At 43.1% G+C, this 21545-nt stretch overlaps 1 protein-coding gene across 1 annotated transcript in view; it reads left to right on the forward strand.

Moving 5' to 3' along the window:
* THSD7B (thrombospondin type 1 domain containing 7B) overlaps positions 1 to 21545 on the forward strand; it is a 2268639-nt gene that overhangs the window by 2233953 nt on the left and 13141 nt on the right. The window contains exon 27 of the mRNA XM_069225078.1: positions 21345 to 21537. Coding sequence (XP_069081179.1) covers positions 21345 to 21537 — 193 coding nt within the window. The remainder of the gene's footprint in view (positions 1 to 21344; positions 21538 to 21545) is intronic.

Here is a 21545-nt window from a genome sequence, read left to right on the forward strand (position 1 = left end):
ATGACTTACTTATGAATCCCTAGTATATGGTGCCTAGGGCACCCAGGACATGTAAGGCAGTGTGTCCACTCGGTGCTGCAGCACTGCTTGTGCCACTCTGGATGTGACAAAGTGCAAAATGGCTCCCAACCTACCACTGCAGGCTGGAAGGACAGTGTTTTCACTGCCAGTTCAACGTTGCCATTCATATCAATGGCAAAGTCACCCTATCCCTTAACAATATATATGTCTCCCTTAAGGAAGGACTATAGAGCCCTATGTCAGAGATCTGTATTTTGTTAAGTAAGACATATCTTCTTAATGTGTCTTGACAACAACACTTCCAAATAGTTTTTTTGCTGTGGATGACACATGGTTACCAGTTGTCACCCAACCCGGCTCACACCTGAAATAGACTACATAACTGGGTCATATAACGTATGAAATTAATCATGGCATTAAACCCAACTTGATGCCCAGGTCAAATTTAATACCACAATTAACGTGATCCAGCTAGCACATCAGCCTCACAAATGGTCTGGAAGAAAGACAGCTGTCTGACCAGCTGGGGGGACATGAATGACTCTCCAGCACAGGCACAAAGCAGTTGCCACAGAGCGAGGTGTTATCGGCTCTCACAGGATGGCCAATCAGAGTGAAAGCCCAAAAGGCTAGCTTCAAAGGTGAAGCCACTTTTGTGAGGGAAGCAGCACCAACACCCCTGAGTAGGATGCCTTTGGTTTCTGCAAACAAAGTGGAGACAGGGTCAAAGAGGGAAAACTCACCCCCAAATCAGTTCTATCATGGGCTTGTAGCCCTCTGGTAGCCTTTAGGGTGGGCTAGCAAGCTCCTAATGACTGGGGAAGGGCTGTGCCATCTTGAAAGGGGCAAGATTGTGGCACTCAGATAACACACATCACAGAAACGTTGTCACTAGGTAGGAGGGAACCCATTAGCCCATTGGCTAGTGACCACGTGGTTCCATCAGGGCACTTTCATGGGAATAATATGATGCCTCTGGCATTCTGACCCTCAGATCAGGCTGACGTTAGACAGAGGATTGAAAGACTGCCCAGCTGCACTTGAACCCTCACAAAGAGAGCCTGCACTGTTTGAAGTACTGCACCTGCTACACTTTGGGCTACCAAAGATTGGACTGTGTCTGTGGCTCCTGGCTTTGTGAAAAATTGATTCCTAGCCCCAACCTACAGCAGTGACTCCAAGTATCTGTTGGCTAATCTCCTGGAACGATCTCCAGGGACACAAGATCTGAAGTAGCCCAAACCGACAAGTTGTTAGGCACTGCAGATGTTTTGCCACTACCAGTCGCCAGGCACCCAAGAGGACAAATCATACACAGCCAAAAGTTGCACCCGAGTGTGCTTGGCCTGGGAGTGGTATCCACGTCTGTATTTGTTGCATCCAAGGGAACTGGCCTCCAGCTAAGGATTTTGCTCCAACAGTGGTGCAGATTAACCAGTAGCCCAGCATCGGCTGGCCTGCTGCTGCTAAGCATAGGACTTTGAGGGACCCTGCTGTCTGTGGCCAAGTTTACCATGCTTCACCCATGGACCCAAGAGCACCCAGAGAGGCACCCCCGTCACCCGTACCACAACAGGAGCATCCTTTAAGCCTCTTTTGCCTGCATCCCTCAGCATCAGGATCACTCCATTGATGTCTATGGCAGTTGTCCTATAAAGTTTGGGTTTTCCTTCAAAAACACTCTGGTGGCCAGGTAACTGTAAATAAGTATCCACTATGACACCCGGGATCTCTGTCTTTCTGGAATTGGTCGCTAAAACCGTGAGGGATTATCCAACCTAACTGTTTCAAACATTTCAAAAGTTTCCACAGTTTGTATTGACCAGTGCTCGTTTGTGGTTCCTTTTAAAACCGTAATATCTTTTGAAATCGTTATCTCTGGAAACCTCCTGTGGATTGTGTTCATCAAGTTCTCTAAAAATTCAATAAACGCGAGTCCATTTCTATAAACTGGTGTTGTCTTTCGTGTGTCGTTGCTTTCTTATTTCATTGTTTGGTGCTGTTAAATTCGTTACCCATAGTTTCTTTGCTAAGCCTCACTGATTGCAGCCACAGCTACCCATGGTTGGGCTTGAGTAAATCAGCCTGCCTGGACCCAAGATGGTATTTGTGAGTGTACTGCATGATAAGGCCTCCCAGCGATATCATATAGTACACCCAAATCCTATTAGAATCCCATATTAAAATTAGGGGCAAAATCTGCTTTAGGAAATAGTTTCCACGGTATGTTTATGAAGTCAACATTTGAGCCAATGAGTGTAAAATGTGTCTTTCCAACCGTTTTTGCATTGTATTACCCTTCTGCACACTGCATTGCATGTACAGTTTTGAAATGATTGGGAGAGGGGGAAATGTGAGTGCAGAAACATATGGGGGGGCATATCATAGTCCTATTAGTTGTTCTGTCTGAATCAGAAAAGGTCTACACTTTCATTTATTTTTTTCTGTCTAAATTGTGTATGCTTAACTTGTCCTAAGTTAGCACATGGGCTGCAGACAGCAGAGTTCTGAAACACAGTGAGTCAATTACTGACCTGTGGTTCAGAGCTCTGCGGATTGGTAAACAGAGCCATTCTGGGAGTACATTTCCATAAACCACATTAGATTACTGCACTTTTACCTTGATACCAGGCATGATGGCATTGTAGTGACATTTGAAATGCAAGAAGGAGCCCATGCCATGCTAGTGAGTATTTCCTAGGGGCAAACATTCCAAACTCTACTGTGGCTAGGTTTGAATACAGTAGGCCTTTCTCAGTCAAGCTTGCAGCCAGACAATTGAGCCACCAAATCATAAAACATGCTCTTGAACTTTTCAGAATAAGTATAAAGACATATCTGGGAAAGATGGGTCACCCCTACTGAACATAATCAATACTACACTAACCCAGGGTTCTTTCAGATAATCTTGCTAACACCACCCTACCATTCACATACTGTTCCCAATAAGTTAATCAAGAAGCTAGTTGCCCTCCAGGTCCAGTACAGGACCCATGGTTTTCTGCTGAAATGCCAATCCAAAATCAGACCACAGAGCAGTATAGAAAGAACCACCCTAAAAGTTGACGATTCACTTCTGATCAGAAATCACACACCATATGTTCTTGTCAGCCTCAAGCTTTCTCTTGCCTTCACACAACATCAATAACAACACCCTGCCCCATGACATTGAATCACATAATGTGTTTCAATGCAGAGTTGTTACTCCACATCCAAAACCTTCCCAAAAGGTGCAACCAGCATACCTGTAATCAACTGTTAACATCAGTATATTCAATGCCTGTAAACAACTATGTTTTGGCCACCAACTATTTTGAAGGAATGACTTTTCTACCATTCAAGCATGGTTTTCCAAATCCTTTCTTCTTTAGATGAATCGTAACAAGACTGAACTATTTATCAGTAATAATAATAAACAAAAGTACACACAAATATATATATATATATCCCACCTTATGTGATGATTTTCTTTGTCCCAGATAGCCACACCAAACCAACTCTCCATACCAAGATGCCATGGTGCGAAAAACAGGACACTTCAGGATCAGTCCAATAATTTATTAGAACAAACAGTGCACCAGCCACAACAGGATGCCAATGCATTTCAGCTACACGCCTTCCACTGGACAGTCCTCAACACGACAATCCCTGTGTTATAAACATGTAGGGGCATATTTATAAGCACCTAGCGCCAAACCATAATCTCGTATTACAGTATATTGCATTCAAGGACAAACATATCATTAATTATCTCATCATTTCCCCATAGTCACTCCAATTTCTGCATGGCAAGTACTAAGGTGCTTTATATGACAAAATTAAATTTAAAAAATTGATAATGAAACCATAATGCAAAGTACATACATGTTGCACTAGACATAAGGCAAATTTACAGATATCTTATGTCATGTCCCCATCTTCGAATAATCCAATGAAGTGCCAAATTAATGCAATTAAATTCATGTTGCATCACATCCAAAATGGAAGCACATTACATTTGAAGCACATCTTAATCCATATGCCCCATATACTACTGTATTGTACCATCCATAATCCAGACTCCATCCCGGGGTACATAAAGTGACAAATGCAGTGCAAACCATATTTCGCAAATAATAAATAAATAAACGTCCTAAGTACAGTTCATATGAATGAAGCGCTGCTTTTACTCTAGATGCAGTACATCAATATAAGGAACTCAGCTCATCATATAACTGGAAATACCACATTATTGCACTATCCCATCAATACATGCAAAACAAATGCCAGTTCTGGGTGAGAATAGTTTTAATCGCTTTATGCTCTTGATTAAATTTCAGAAAGAATCTAATATGAGTTGATTCAGTAGGTTGCTGTTCTCTGGGAGGTGTTTCACCATGTAGTAGATCCTCTCTTTTTTTAGTCTTGACCCTCACAAGTGCATCATGTAGGACTCTGTGGGAATATCCTCTTCCCAAAAATCTGCTGATCATCATGTAGCTTTCACTCTCAAATGCCATGCCATTTGAACAAATCCTGCATGCCCTTAAAAACTGATTGTAGGGGATGCTCCATTTAAGAGCTCTTGAATGACCACTATTTGCATGTAAGGTCGAATTGCAAGCCGTGGGGTCACGAACAACATAAGTTTTCAATTTTCCTTCTCTTGCTTCCAATAGGACATCCAGAAACTCAATCTTGGTATTGCTCCAGGCGGTTGTTAATTGGATATTTCAGTTGTTTATATTCAACTGTTTTGCATATTCTTGTAGTTGACTTTCTTCCACACCCCATCCTACACTTCATGTTGGAGGTGCACATACTTGAAAATCTTTGACCTGATCCACTGTAATCAGGCATGATAGCACACCCCAGAGGCATTAGGCAGCTGGGTTAGGACCCAATGATGAAGCATGCCACCAGTTAGATCGATGAGTGAGGGGTCTTTTACAAGAATAAAAGGTTTTGAGGAACACAGAAATAGGTGCTGAGCATAAAAACTAGGTACCTGCTTTTGGTGATTAGATTGTGAATTTTTGGGAAGATAAGTAGGTGCACCTTCTCTCCAAACTCTCTTGTGTTTCATTCATCTTTCCCTGTGCACATACCTGCTTGCAGGGGAAGAGATGAAAATTCTGCTTTGCTTGCTGAAAGTGGAGTTATGTTTGCTTTTGCTTGGTGGGAGCTGTCAGTGCCTACCAAGCAAAAGTAAACAGCTATCTCCCAATGATGGGCACCTCGGAGGGTAGCAGGAGTCGGCCCTGGGAGGTGGTGGTCCCCAGGGCCTTCTATGGCTCTATGAGGGCACCAGAGCGACCACCCTACATTGTTTGAACTTAGACCCAGGAAGGTGGCAGTTCTGGGGGAGTAGGTCCATGACAGACCTCATACACTGAGTTATTTGAGCCCCTGGGGGGTGGGGGTCCCTGGGGTGCAAGAGACCATGCAGCTCCCCCCCCCCACACATTATATTCATAGCCCTGTGAAGGTGGCACTCCCTGGGGCTGTGGGGAAGGAAATGTGGGCCCCTTCACATAAATTTACGAGGATTTGTCTTAGGTTGGTTGGGGTCTCTGGGGCACAGGGGCTGCGCGGCACTCCATACATTATATTGATTGCCCCAGGGAGGTAGCAATCCCCCATTCATTCTATTCATATCCCTGTGAAGGTGATGGTCTGCAGGGCTGCAGGGTGGTGCATGAGGGCTCCCACACATAGATTTACAAGTATTTGCCCCGGGGAGGTGGCAGTCCCTGGGGTGCGTGGGGCTGGGCACCACCCACATATTATAATTATCTTGCCCTGGGGAAAAGGTGGTCCCCAGAGCTCTAATTAGCCCTAGGAAAGGGGGGGGGGGTGCATCCCCTTCCTCTATTACCTGGGGGCTAATTGAAAAGCAAACACAGGAGAAAATTTATGAATATTCATGTTTTTTGCTGTACATTAAAAAATGCTTTTTAGCTCAGGGGGGTGGGCCCTGGGGGACTCCTGCACCAAGGCTAGGGGAGGGGAAGGGTAACAGTTCCGTGCCCTCATCTTTTTTGAATTTTTTTGGGAGACTCAGCTGAGGTCAAGTCTCAAAATGACTGCCAGTACATCCTGGTTAAAGTGTTGGCAGCCAATAAGATATCTGCATGAAATCAGCAGTATTTGTGAATTCATTGAGACCCTAGATATACAAATACACAATATACAAATTTCCACTTCCTTTTATTTCTCCTATACTACTGAATGGAATTATAACAAATAAAAGAATGACTCATCTGTGGACCAAAAGCTACCTTTCTGCCAAATGTGGTGTAGTTCCATCCATCAGTTTGGGCTGCAGGGGTGTCTAAAGAGTCTATGGGAATTAACATGAGAAAAACACTTTTTTGACGCCCCCTCTTTTTCCTATTCCTGACTTTTTTTTTTACCTGATCCAGGGTATATCTAATAGACCTCCTGACTCATCCCAGCAGAGATACATCTGGAACCTCTTGTGAAAAAAAACCAAAAGAGACCGGACATTGGCATCAAAATGTTTTATATATGTACTGACAGCTCTTTTTCACAATTGAGCCCTCCTGGTTCCTTACTGTCAAAGGCAATGATGTATGTAAATTCCATCATTCTAGGATTCTTTTCTCTATTACCTCCTCTCATATTCTCGGGAACCCCATCAATTACACTGTATTATTACCATTGTATTTATCATAGTAAATGTCTTGCTACTGGATATGTGGTGCCCAAATTCCTTATAGCTCGTAAGTGCTGTAGTATCCTCCTGTGTACGGGTAATGTGATGCTACCTACAAAGACCTTTGGCATGAACATCTAACTATGTATACCACATATTCACTTTTGAATGGGTAATGTTCTCTGATGTTATGTGCCCTCGTTCCGAACATCTCTATTTTCATGATGTTTTCCCATTTTTATATGCTTTGCACTTCGAGCATTTGGTAAAACCACCTTGAGGTTTGAGCCATAAGTCTCTTTCCTCCCTCACATCACTTCTAACAAGGGCATCCTTCATAAATTTCACCTTTGTGTATGTGACCAACGGTCTCCTCAGGAGAGCTTTCCCAATCACCACATCACTTTTCAAGAGGCTCCAATTATCTCAAGGCACCTCAAAGCAAATCATGTTTTGCAGTAAAGGTAGTTATGAGAACCTAACTTTGTTACCTAAATTCTTTCTCTTATATTTCTTTAACAGCAAGGTCTCTCCCTCTCTCTTTCTCTCTCACTCTATATATATATATATATATATATATTCATATATATCAGCTCGAACAGGTCCAAAAAAGGTGCGCCAGCTCATGTCGGTGCCTGCATCAGGGAAGGACCTACTCCCGTCAATAATCTTCACACCAGTTTGACAATTAAGTAAAGGATGCAGCACTCACAGGATTTTTTCAAACTTCTTTTATTACATAACGGGACCCCAACCAAACTAACACCAACACGTTTCGACCTTCCACGTCTTGATCACGTGATATATATATATATTCACTTAAAAAAATAAAAAAAAGGTTGCAGGGTTGTTATAGTTAGTTTCTGAATTTACTCGCACAAAACAGATAAATTCGGGAATTATAGTTAGTTATTTCAAGTAACTATAGTTCGCGGCCTAGGGTAACTATAATATGCACCCCACCCTGCACAGGTATTTCTTTAAAGATTTGACATCTAATGTTTCATTTATATTTGTATTGACATGATAAAAGTACTCATGAGGGATGCAATATCTGGGGTAATTAGCAATGCATGGTGAGAGCATGAGTTAGTTACCTTAGGCCGCAAGTTACAGTTACTTGAAATAACTAAGTTTTTAAGTGAAGTTCTAAGGATTTTTTAATTGTTTCCTAACTATAACATCCCTGTAACCTTTGGTTTAAGTGAATTTGTATGGTTTTTTACCATAAAGTAATTTTCGTTTCAATATACGTTAATCCAACCATTGCCATACACTGTCTTTGGTCGTGCATGGCTAGGGTTGACCACAAAGCCTAGTCTGAGGCCAGGCCCTGCGGTCAACATCCTATAACCACCCAACCCCACTTTGTGCACGGCATTTAGCTGTATTGCCGTGGGAGTGGGCCACAGCGCCTGTCTCTCTGGGTGTGATAATAGGTGTGAAAAGGTGCCTCTGGGCATATTAATGGCTATGAGATTGTCTGGATGTGAGAGAGTGTTTCAGTGGGTGTAAGAGGGAGAACTTTCTACTGATTGGAGTGTGCTACCTCATTTGGTGGCCAGCGGGGGGGAGGTGGGCCCACACGCCCCTGGGATGATCTTGGCCCTTGAGGGCCCCATCCCCCAGGGCCCAGCCGCAACATATTTTTTTGGGAGGTGGGCTGCACAGTCCCTCTCACTAGGCCAATCTTAGCCCCGGGGACCCAGAACCCTGGGCCCAGCCTTCACTTTTTTTTCCCCCATAGAGTTTATGGAAGGTGCTCCAGAAGCTAATATGAGAGCATATTTTCTGTACATTCACAATTTCTTTCTCAGCCATATGATAATAAAATCTGACATTCTCAGTAAAACATGTACTTCCAACAGGAGCAGCCTGTCAGTTGACTCCCTTGTGTTCTACTGCAGCTTTCTAGAGTGTTTGAAAGAACAACCGAAGTGCTAACAGTCTGACTGATTCAAACAAGATGGCTTCAGGTGAGCCACACTTTTGTCATAAAACTGGTAAGACTTACAATATTTAATTTAGAAAGCAACAAAAGGAGGGGTTTCATTTTGGCATAGAAATCTTGGTTAGCGCCATAGTAAGAAAAAGTAGGGCATATTTTAATTGAGTTCTCAAATGTCTTCCTCTTCTATTTTATTAAAACATCCTGACATGAAGACTGAAACATGCACATTCAGAATTTATGCTAAAAGTGTGGCGCATCTGACCGCCATCTTGATGGAATCGAAGTGGAAAACTGAAAGCATTTTTACTAAGGATACTGCAGAAATAAGGCGATTAGGGAGCTTCATAACATAAATCTCCCAAGATGGCACGCCGAGAACAAAGAGCCAAAATGTAGTTCAAATATCACTCAAATGTAGCCCAAGTATAGCCCAATGACAGAAGTGTGCAAAACACATGTTTTGTGTGCAGGTTTCTATAGCGCAGACTTGACCCAAAGAACACACTTCTTCTGGGCTTTAGGTACATGTAGATTAAGTGATTTGCCGATACAAAAAAAGTACACTGTTCCTAACCCTAGGGGAACAATTTAAGTTTCAGGAGCTAGAGCCCTCACACACCCAGGCGGGTGTCATGCTTCATCATCGGGAAGCTCCTCGTCAGACCGGCGGTGCAATATCTGACGGGCTCCCCTTTCGGGGGCTCTTTACCGGAGATCTTTTTATGAGTAAGGGTGGCTCCATTCGGAGCCGGCATCCTTGTGGAAGGGTGTTTCCCGCTGGGCTGGCGGGCGGCCTTCTGGCGGTCGCCCGCCAGCCCAGCGGGAAACTCAGAATGACCGCTGCGGTCTTTTGTCCGCGGTACGGTCTTCTGGCGGTTGGAATCACCCCCTAAGTGATTTGCCCAGAATCTCAGGATGTCCGGCTGACACTGAAACTCCAACCTGGTTCCCCATTTGCCTTGTCTGCAGCTCTGGCCTAAACACCACATTCTCTCCCCTACTAATCAAGTGATCAGCTGGATAAAAAAACATCAAGATAGCAAATAATTTAAAAGTGCTTTGCCACTATTTGAGAATTCAAAACTATGTCCTCATATTCGTTTTTTTAGAGCACTAACCATAATTTCTATAGGAATAAGACCCTCTTATTTTTATCACTTCTAATGGAAATGTTTTAGGTATTACAGTTTTGATTACATCAAGATGATGTCAGGGTGCCACACTTTTGTAATAAATATAGGGCCATATTTATACTTTTTTTGCGCCGCACTTGCGTCATTTTTTTACGCAAATGCGGCACAAACTTACAAAATACAAATGTATTTTGTAAATTTGCGCCACTTTTGCGTCAAAAAATGACGCAAATGTAGCACTAAAAAAGTATAAATATGGGCCATAGTACGTTAGCAATCTAGTTGTTCATTAGAATACCGTAAGGAAGAGGGTTCAGATGCCACAAGTTGACCACACTGGGCAGACAGGAGGGACATTGGTAGCATAAGGGACCATGGAGTGCAGGTAAAAGGGGGCAGGGGCAACAAACCAACCATGGAGGACAGGCAAGAGAGACTGTGGCAAAATAATAGACCATTGAGGGCAGAAGGAAGAGGCAGTGGCAGTATGATCATACATGCCAACAGACCTGTTTCAGGCAGGAGACTCCCAATGTTTGTAATCCCAAAAGGGTTTTATTTTATATGTCCGCAGTCTAAAATCTCCTATTTTTCAATGCAAGTCCACGGGGAAAATCAACTTCCCAGTTTTGTTTTTCAAAATCTCCCTCTTACTAAGTTCAAAATGTTGGCAAGTATGGCACATTGGATGACTGAGGGAAGGAGGAATGGGGTAGTGATATGGACTCTGATAACAGAGGAGAGGAGAGAGATGGGTAAGGGCATCAAACTGACCTTACAGGGCAGGCGTCAGGTGTTGAAGCAGCACAATCCACTACACAAGGCAAGCAGGATGGCAGTGCAGCACAAGGGGCCATGGGAAGCAATAGGGAGGGGAAGGGCCAAGCACATGGACAACAGAGAGCTGAGGGAAAAGAGGCAAGGTCAGCAAGCTGACCATACCGGACAGACAGGAGGGACAGTTGAGGCATAACCGATCATGTAGGGCAGGAGGGAGGGGGCAGGGGCACAACAACGGACTGGACAAAACAGGAGAGAGGGGATAGAGGCCTGCACATAGGAAATGTAGGGTAGGGGGCAAAGGGACAGGGCTTTAGTAGCAAGACGACCATGGAAGGCAGGTGGGAGGGGCACTGGAAGCACAACACAACATGGAGGGCAACAGTGAGACTATAATATAATTCACACAGACAATGGAGGGAATGTGGGAGAGGGTCAGGGGCAGCAAGATAACCACACAGGGCAGGTGGAAGGGGCTTTGGCAGCACAGAAGGCCATGCATGGCAAGCAGGAGCCTTATTGGCAGGACAACACCAATGGTGGGCAAGAGGAAGTTGACAGGTGCATGCACAAACGACCATGGAAGACTTAAGGGAGGGGTAGGGGCTGGACACAGGCATAAGAGGGAAGGGAAGGTGCTTCAAGACAGACCGCACAGGGTAGGTGGAAGGAGTAGTTGCAGCCCAACAGAGCATTAAGGGGAGAAGGGAGTGACAGCAATATGGACCATGGAGGACAGGAGAAAGGGTATCGGGGCCTGGCACTTGGACAGGCAGGGTGGAGGTGGCAGGGACAGGCAGAAGTTGTCTGACCATGTTAGTCAGGTGGGAGGGGAAGTGTCAGCTGAAGAGAACACTCATTGTAGATAGGAGAGGCAGTGGCATATCCATGGAACATGGTGAGCGAAATGGGGGGTAGGGGCAAGCACACAGACATGGTAGGGCAAAAGGAAAGAGGATGGGGGAAGCAAGCTAAGGACAGAGGCTATGCAGGAGGGCAATGATGGGGCACAGAATTGGGCAACAGAGGGCAGGAAGAGTGGGCAGGGACATCAAGCTAAATGGAGAGTAGTGACAGTACATTGGACAATCAGGGGATGAGGGATGGGGCTGGTGCATGATCTCAGACAGCAGAGGGTAGAAAGAGATGGATGGGGCAGCAAGCTAACTGTTCAGGGCAGGCAGGAAGGGAAGTGGCAGAACAACGGCCACACAGGGCTGAAATGAGGGAGCAGGAGCAGGGACTGGGACAATGGATGGCAAGGAGGAAGGGGGGAAGGATCAGCAAGCTTGAGTGGGGTAGCACAAGGCCAGACCAGGCCAGGCCCGGCATCCAACTCCCCCAACATGCATTGTGATGGGCATTTTACTTAACATTAAACAAATCCTAGAAGTTCACTGAGAAAACTAAAGGTTACAGGAACGTTGTTAGGAAATAGAATTTTAAAAAACCTTAAAAAGTTACTAAAAAAAACAAAAGGTTACATGGACATTATAGTTAGGTTCAGATTTTACATGCACAAAACCATAGAAATTCAGCTGTTATAGTTAGTTCTTTCAAGTGATTCTAACTTGTGACATAAGGTAACTATAACTCGCACCGTTACCATACACAGATAATTACCCTAGATAGTATATCATTCATGACATCTTCTAGACATCATTGATAATATCACTTTAACATTTGCAGTAAAATGATTGCTGAAAAAACTGTGCTGAGCGAGGGCACGAGTTATAGTTACCTTAGTGCATCACTTTTTTCAAGTCTTGGAGTCCAGTATCACAAGTGGATAGATGTTATGTGGAGTGTCTCACAGTATAGTGGAGGAGAGGAGAGTGCTGCAAATTCTATTGTCATGGACCAGAAAATTGTAGGTTAGAATTGAGTAGAGTGCAGTAGCATATTGTATAGTGTAATAAGTGTAGTAAAGTGTTATATAGTGTAGTGGCATGATGTCTCTTATAGTGGAGTCAATATCATAAAATGAAGCAGTGAATTTTCCAGTGGAAATGTGTAGAACAGTAGAGTAGGGTGTCATAGACTGTCAGAGTAGAGTTGGGAGAAGTAGAATGTCAGAGTGGAGTATCATCAAGTTGAGTATCAGAGTACAGTGGAGGAGAGTGTTATAAAGGTGGAGTGCTGTGTTATAGAGTGAAGTGGTGTATCGTAGCGAGAATTTGGATGGCATGTCATCGATTGTCATACAGTGTAGTAAAGTAGTATAGAGTGGATGGGCACAGAGTGATGTAGTGTCACAGAATGGCAGAGTATAGTTCAGAGTTGTAGAGTGAAATTGCATGCAGCAGAGTTGACTGCCAGAGAGAGGGGTGGCAGAAAGCGCAGTATAGTACTGTGGCGCAGAGTGAGATAAAGTGGTGGAGTGGAGTACCTTGGAGTGGGGCACTGTAGAGTGCAGTAAAGTGTCAGAGTGGAGTGGAATTTTACAGACTGTAGTTGTGTGGAGTGCAGTACAGTGGAGTAGCATAGGATACAGTTGAGTAAAGTGTCATAAAGTGGTGTACCGTGTTGTACAGTAGTGTAGTGCGGTGTCAGACAGTATTAAAAAGTGATGTAGACTACAGTAGAGTGTCATGCACTTTAGATGATATTTGTAGAGTGGGGTGGTGTACAATACAGTGTTGTAGAGTGTGGTACAGTGGATTACCATACAATGTTATAGAGTACAACGGCATTGAGTGAGGGAGAGTGTAGTGCTGTATAGTGGACTATTGGAGCAGTGTGGAGTACTGTGTGAGAGTTGAGTGGAGTAAATTTGGGGACAATGACATACGAAGAGTTGTGTACAGTGTTGTATAGTGGACTAGAGTATAGTGGAGTAGAGTAGGGTGTTGTACAGTGGCATACAGTATAGTACAGAGCTGTACAGTGAAGTGGTATGGTCAGGAGGAAAGTGGCAGCATGGCACACAGTGTAGTGGAGTTAGTAGAGTGTTGTAAAGTGGAGTTGCATAGATCACAGTAGTGTGTGAAACATTGGAGCTGAGTAGTGTATGTTGTACAGTAGCACTGAGTGAGGTTGTCTCGTACAGTACAGTAGGGTTGACTGCAGTGGTGTAAAGTTGTGGGGAGTAAAGTACACTATAGTGTATTGGTCTTTCGTAGAGTAGAGTCTCATGTAATGAGTGTTATGGCGTACAGTAGGTTGCAAACTGCTATAAATTGGAGTGGAGTCTTTTACAGTAGAATAGAGTGTTGTGTCATATAGAAAAGTGTCATATTGTGGAATTGAGTGTTGTACATAAGAATGCAAGTGGAAATAGAGTTGGACAGTGGAGTGTAAGGGCATAGAGTGGAGCAGAATGGTGTAGAGTGCCAGGAAGTATTGTGGACTTTTATAGAGTGGAGTCATATAGAGTGAAGGAGAGCCTCATACAATGGAATTGCGCAGAGTGGAGTTGCATACATTGTCATGGCATGGAGTGGATGGCCCTAAAGTGGAATACCATACAATAGAATAGTATGTAGTGGAATACTGTACAGTGGAGTGTAAAAGAGTGGAGTGGAATATCAGAGTGGAGTGGTGTACAGTGGTGTGCCATAGAGTGGAGTAGGGTACAGTGGATTAGCGTAGAGCAGGATAGCATACATTGAAGTACAGTAGAGTCAAGGAAACTGTTATAAATTGGAGTGACTTCAAGCAGTAGGGTGTAGTGCTGTGTCGTCAAATGTTGGAAACTGTTAGAGAGTGGAGTAGAGTGTTGTACAGTAGAGTGTACAGGCATAGGGTCTAAGGCAAATTTGAACAGTGGAGAATGTGTGGCTAGAGTGGAGTACAGTCCAGTAGAGTGGCAGGGATCGTAGTAGAGTTTTGTAGAGTGGAGTTATACAGAGTAGAGGAGAGTACATTGGAGTGGCATAGAGTGGATTGGCATTCAGTGAAATAGCTTAGAGTAGGGGTGGGTGGTAAAGTCAGCTCCACTGGGACAGTTTGCAGAGTTTTGCCCACTCCGGGCTACACCTGGAGCACAGAGTTCACATGGTAGAGTTTTTGTTGCGCGCAGCTTGATAATGTTAAGTTGGTGAGGGTCAGTATGAAAATCTAGAGCTCGAACGAGACATGGCGTGATTTCTCATTGCAGGCAGTCACAGCAGGTCACTACCATTCACGCTGAGAAAGCTGCTTGTTAGACTTTTCATCCTTGGCATGGTCTCCCTTAACTTTTTGCCTCTGTTTCCAGGTTGTTGTTGTGTGCTGGACTCTGCTTTTGCTAATCAGGGCACTTTACCACTGCTAACCAGTGCTAAAGTGCAAGTGCTCCTTTACAGAATTTGTATGTAATTGGTTTATCCATGATTGGCATATTTGATTTATTAGTAAGTCCCTAGTAAAGTGCACTAGAAGTGCCCAGGGCCTGTAAATCAAATGCTACTAGTGGGCCTGCAGCACTGGTTGTGACACCCACATAAGTAGCTCTGTAATCATGTCTCAGACCTGCCATTGCAGTGGCAGTGTGTGCCGTTATAAAATGCCAATTCGACTTAGCAAGTGTACCCACTTAGCCAGGCCTAAACCTTCCTTTTTCTTACCTATAAGACACCCCTAAGGTAGGCCCAGGTAACGCCCAGGGCAGAGTGCAGTGTATGGTTAAGATAGTAATGTGTTTTATATGTCCTGACTGTGAAATACTACTAAATTAGTTTTTCACTGTTGCAAGGCCTGCCATCTCATAGGTTTATATGGAAGCTACCTTTAAATATGATTAAAGTGTAAATTCCATTTGGGAGCGCATAGATATTTGGAGTTTGGGGTCTCTGAGCTCACAATTTACAAATACATCTTTTAGTAAAGTTAATTTTAATATTGTGTATTTGAAAATGCCACTTTTAGAAAGTGAGCATTTTCTTGCCCATACCATTTCTCTGACTCTGCCTGTTTGTGGATTTGCTGTCTGGGTCACTTTAACAGTTGAGCTGGTTCCACCTCACACTAGACAGTGACACAAAGGGAGCTGCGGTGTAGTCTGCATTTCCTGATGAGCCATCTGTGTTAGGAGGGAGGTGAGGAGTGGTCACTCACACCTGAAAGGGCTGTGCCTGCCCTCACACAATGCAGTCTCCAACCCCCTGGTGAGTGTCTGGGCCTGGCCTGGGCAAGGGCGGATTTCATATTCAAGAGAGGCCTTGCTTTGAAGTAGGCCTACTTCAAAGGAGAAATTAGGTATAAGAAGGGCACCCAAAACCACAGACTTTAGAACACTTCTGGAAACCAAGAGGAACCTCTTCCTGGAGAAGTGCTGAATAGCTGAGGAAGAAGAGCTGCCCTGCCTGTGACTGTGCTTTGTGGAGCTATCCTGCCGTTTCTGCTTCTGCCAGAGTAAGAGGGCAAATACTGGACTTTGTGTGCCTTCCATCTTGTGAAGATCTCCAAGGACTTGATTTAGAGCTTGCCTCCTGTTGTTTGAAGTCTCAGGGATGGCAAAGACTTCTCTCTGCCAGCACCTGGGGTCTCTGGAGAGACTCCTATTCTGCCCTGTGGTGCCCATCCAGTTCCTGGGACCCTGAAAGGAGAAGCTGGCAGCCTAAGAGGAAGAAATCCACACACAGAATGCTGTGTGGTGCAAAGATCGACGCAACCCCGATCTGCGGCTGGGAAATCAATGTGCCGCCAGCTTCGTGGCTTAAAATTGACGCTCCCCTGTAATGCAACCAAAGAATCAATGCATGCAGCTGGAGAAACGACACACAGCATCGCTGACGGAGGCTGGGAGATCGCAACCCTCACTGCGTGGTTTTCGGATCATCGCACAACTGGATTTCCGACCCAAACACCACTGGGCATGTAAAAACAACGCAAGGCCTGCCCAGACCTGAGAGTGCTGACCGGATCGACGCATCGCTCTCCTCCAGAGAGAAGAACCGATGTGCCCCGACTGATTAAAGGAGAAATGATGCATGGTCTGGCTCGTGAGTGAAATCGACACATCGTAAGCCCTTTTTGACACACACTCGCCCGTGTGGGGATATTTTTGACGCACCCAAGGTACATTTTCACGCTAACAGTGTTAGTGTGTGTTTAAAACTACATAAAGAGTCTTTTTGCTTTTTAATTGATAACTTGACTTGTGGATTGTGGATTTTTGTCATTTGGTCTTGTTTTGTTTAGATAAATATTTCTTATTTTTCTAAACCTGTGCTGTGTCATTTTGTAGTGTTTTCATTAAGTTACTGTGTGTGTTGGTACAAATACTTTACACCTAGCACTCTAGTTAAGCCTACTGCTCATGCCAAGCTACCAAGGGGGTAAGCAAGGGTTAGCTGAGGGTGATTCTCTTCTACCCTAACTAGAGTGAGGGTACTTGCTTGGAGAGGGGGTAACCTGACTGCCAACCAAAGACCCCATTTCTAACACTGCTGCTCTACTTAGGCAGCAGAAAGAGACAATGGCTTATGGCGCAGTGCAGTTCATACTCATTCTACATTGTGGAAGAACTTCCAGGTGCTAAAAATCAGAGCGACATGCCGAGATTCCTCCTCTCACAGAACTCTGCAGAATCTTGCAGAGTTTTTATGGAACGCCACGGAATTCTGTGGAGTGGAACTCCCCGAGTCCAGCCCACCCCTGGCATAGAGCTGAATAGGGTACTCTGGAGTATTGTACAGTAGAGTGGCACAGAGCGGAATAGCATATAGTGTAGTGTACAGTTGAGTAGTGTAAAGTATAATTGAATATGATGTAGTAGAGTACTGTGAAATGGGGTAGCGTGGTATACCATACAGTAGTGGGGCAAAGACAGAAGGTGCATATAGAGTAATAGCATGGAATTGAGTGGCGCACAGTGGAATAGTGTACAGTGGAGTACAGAGGAGTGACGTAGAATAGCGTAGAGTGGAGTGGTGTACAGTGGAGGGGTGTAAACTGAAGTAGTGCAGTGGCATGGGGTAGAGTGAAGTAGCGTATAGTGGAGTGGTGTAGAATGGAGTGGTCTAGGGTGCAGTGCCGTCCAATGGGCTAGCATAGAATGAAGTGTCGTAGAATGGAGTTATGTACATTGGAGTGGCATACAGTGGAGTAGCATACAGTGGACTGTTGTAGAGTTGAGTACAAACAGTGGAATACAGTAGAGTGGCATAAAGTAGAATGGCACAGACTGGGATAGCATATAGCAGAGTGGATTCCAGTGGAATGGTGTACATCAGAGTTACGTAGACTAGAGTGCCATACAGTGGCATTGTGTACAGTGTAATATCATAGATTGGAGTAATGTAGAGTAGAGTTTTGTACACAGGAGAGGCATTGAGTGGAATAGTGTATTGTGGAGTGGCTACAGTGGTATGGCATGTGGATATATATGAAATTTAGCAGGGATGTAGATTATGGTGTGCAGAGTAAAGAAAAACAGCAAATTGCGCTGCCTTTCATTTCTCCAGATTTAGCAATCAACACAGGCTCATGCATGGTGGCCTTGTGTTCCTTTGTAAATCTTACTTAAGTATTGCATTGCCCATGTGACACCCTGAGTGCCACAAGGGTACCACAATCCAATAATACAGCCATATTTTTGGCCATGGTATACCATGATAATTTTGCAGTATACCGTGATACATGGTGATTACAAGCTGGTAAATAATTGGGTAATGTTTGTTTGTAGAGAATGAAAAGGCTGCCATATTGTTTTTAATAAACTTTGACTGTGTTCGGTGTTAGGACATTAGATATTGGTAAGTAGTAAGTCCCTACATATTACCATTTTATTTAAGTGTTAATAGGTAAGGAAATGGATTCATATTTTTACATATTATTGCATAGGTTTACAGCCATGTACCACAGTAGTTCACAACATTTTGTGAAATTCCGTGAACGTACAGCGGTGACCGATATCACTAAAATGAAATGCCTTAAAACAAAGTAAAAATACCCTACTTCAGTACCCAGAAAACATTATGACTGCACCCTAATGTATTACCCTGACATATTTAATGTAAATCTATTCAGTCATTTTTGTGCTACATCAAATACAACAGTCTATGGAAAGTGCTTTGGTGGAAAAATGCATTTTTTGATCCCTTTGGTGTCTGCATACCCTTCAGAATTGACACAAAAAATTGCATCATCTCAAAATGTAGAAAGTACTATAGGTCTAGAATGTTTTGGAATGATTCTTCAAATGGTTGAAAAGTTGTTATGAAGCTAATATCTGAGGAATTCCTATCTTTGGAAATACTAACTAACTACAAAGTGGCAATCAGATTTAATGTGATTTGTTTCTAATTATTGAATTTGTTATGTATGTGCTTATTGATTTACATAGTCAGAAGAACGTAAATGAGTCTTTCAGTTTCTCAAATAGTAATTCTGAAAATGTACATATGCAGTCTAGTTTTCTTTTGGGCTTCCTTGCTATTTTTAGTAGAATTGTGCTACATATGAAGCCCAAAGTGAATGAAAGCCAATCATTGTTAAAAAAATGTTTTTTTCCTAATCGCCAATTATCATGTCCTCCATATAGTAGTTTGTGTAGCTCACTGCTAAGTCACGTTTCCATTTTGTTGCACAGGAGTACATAAGGAAGGTGGTTTTTGTTTGGCTTGTTTTATGTTGTGAGCCAGAGAGCATGCAGAGAAAACTTATGTAAAGTAAGATGTATTCTATTTGTTGTGCATTTGGTTATAGATTTCCATCAGCATGTGACCATAAACGTTTTTTTCAGTTGTTCATGTAGTAAATATGTTACTTTACATATGAAGTCTAATTTATTCTTTGGACGTCCTTGCTACTTTTAGTAGGATTGTATCACAAATGAAGGCCAAAGTGAATGAAAGGCAATCATTGTTATTGTTATACAAAATAGATTATTAATTGTTTCCTAGTGTCTAATTATCATGTCCTCCAAATAGTACTTTGTGTGGCTCACTGGAAGGTCAATTTTTTAATTTGATGCACAGGGGTGCATAAGAAAGCTGGCTTTTGTTGTGCGAGTTTTATTTTATGAGACAGATAATACAAAGAGAACGTATGTAGATTAAGATGCATTTGTTAACAGAATTTTATTACAATGTGAGCATAACTGGGTCTTTCAGATGTTCATATAGTAAATCTGAAACTTTACATATGCAGTCCAGTTTATTTTTTTGGGCTTCCTGGCTACTTTTAGAAGTATTGTGCTACAAGATACAACTAAGTTGAAAAACCTGATAACTTGAGAGGTACTCAGTCTATTTGTGTGCAGTGCACAAAAGAATGAGCGGCACAGCCTCTAATACTGCCAAATTTCAGCAAAATCTGACTTCCTATTTTTGCACTACATGAAATACAATCGTTGATGTAAAGTGCATTGGATTTCAAGCCTGTCTTAATACCCCCCCTCTTTTTTTCTTTGCACCCCCTTGACCAAACACTGCAAATCTTTCAATATCCGACATTGAAATTGGGCAGCAGGTCTGTAAAAAGTCACAGACATTTGTCACACTGGAGCATTAAGAGACAAATAGAGAAAAATCTTTAACGCTATTCACCCCAAGTATAACTACAGTGTGGCTACTGCCATTCCGTATCGACCATGATATTGTGGTTCAACACTTCTTAGAGACCTATTGATTTTGATCCTGTAAGTTTTCTGCAGGCTAGAATATCAACAGTGTTATACTTGAGTATTTACAAGCACTTGAGGTGGAATAGAGTAGGTGACACAGCTTTGATACTGCTTCTACTTGCAATAACAAGATAAAAAAAGATATCTTGGCTATTTGTCCACCTTTCTATATGTTCTCAAATAACTATTGTCCTTTCAAGACTATGGGCTTTCTTTAGAGTTTTGTGGATGGAATACACCAGCACAAGCACGGCGGACATCCCATCCACTCTAATACAAATGCATTGTCGGCCACTGTATTTGTAATACAGTGGATGGGATATAGCCCACATTTTGACAAAATATTCCATCTGTCAAACATTGGAGTAGTGCAACAACAATAAAATAATGGATGGAATGCTTGAATACATCTCAGCTGTTGGCAGTCACTCGGACCACATCCCTGTCATGTTTTCCAACTGTCATGCAACTACTCTAAACAAAGGCACGCCTTGTGCGAATTAGCCCGACTCTGCTCCTCATGGGAATAGTCCGTCCTGAATTGCCAGACGAGGCACTCGTGAAGGGACCAAAAGTAACCCAAGACCAGTTTCATCTACTTGAGGGTCGTCATTAGAGTGTAGCTTGAGTCCTATGGCAGAATGTGCACGGGGCCAACATCAGCGCATATCTTTCACAGTTAAAGTATGAGCTGCAACAGCAACAAATGATGATTGGAATGCTTGAATTAATTTCAGCTATTGACAATTGCGTGTGGCATAGGATGCAAAATAAAGATGAACGAGAATGCGGCTCCAGTATTTACCAGTGATTGGGATTAATTTAAGCATTCCATCCACGGACTCAATGAAGCTCTTGTGAAGTTTCTGTAGATTATTATCTTCTGATGTTTTCTAAAATCTCTTTTCTATCTTTGTTAATTCACCTTTAAATATTTGACTAGTATCTAATTTTGTATATTATACTCATGTTTAATTGATTAAAATACATTGTAATATGTGAAAATTGTTCCTTGGCACTATTTTAAAGCAAACGATTTAAATAGCAAAAAATGAACAACTGGTCCTTTTTTAAAGACAGTACTGTGTGTTCATAGTTTCTGAGAAGCTCTCTGGGAATGGGGATTATCGCAGAGGCTTGAACACTGAGCACAAGGGAATCCTGAATATTTTGGAGATCTCTAATGTCCGTTGGAGTTAAGCCCTGCCTACTTACATCAATAAAATGTTAAATGTATGTCTTGTTCCCCAGAGTGGAATATGTGGCTGTGAAACTGGCTACGCAGAAATAATGAGATCCAACGGCGTTCTTGATTACTGCATGAAGATTCCGGGCATGGCAGAGAAGAAAGCGGATGTAAAAACCCACGCGGGGAAGAGTAAACCTATCAACTCAAAAGTATCTGACATGTTCCATGGCTGGTCTGTCCAGCCTTTCGACCCAGGTATGCAT

This window comes from Pleurodeles waltl, chromosome 3_1 (assembly GCF_031143425.1).
Source record: "Pleurodeles waltl isolate 20211129_DDA chromosome 3_1, aPleWal1.hap1.20221129, whole genome shotgun sequence".
Classification (NCBI taxonomy): domain Eukaryota; kingdom Metazoa; phylum Chordata; class Amphibia; order Caudata; family Salamandridae; genus Pleurodeles; species Pleurodeles waltl.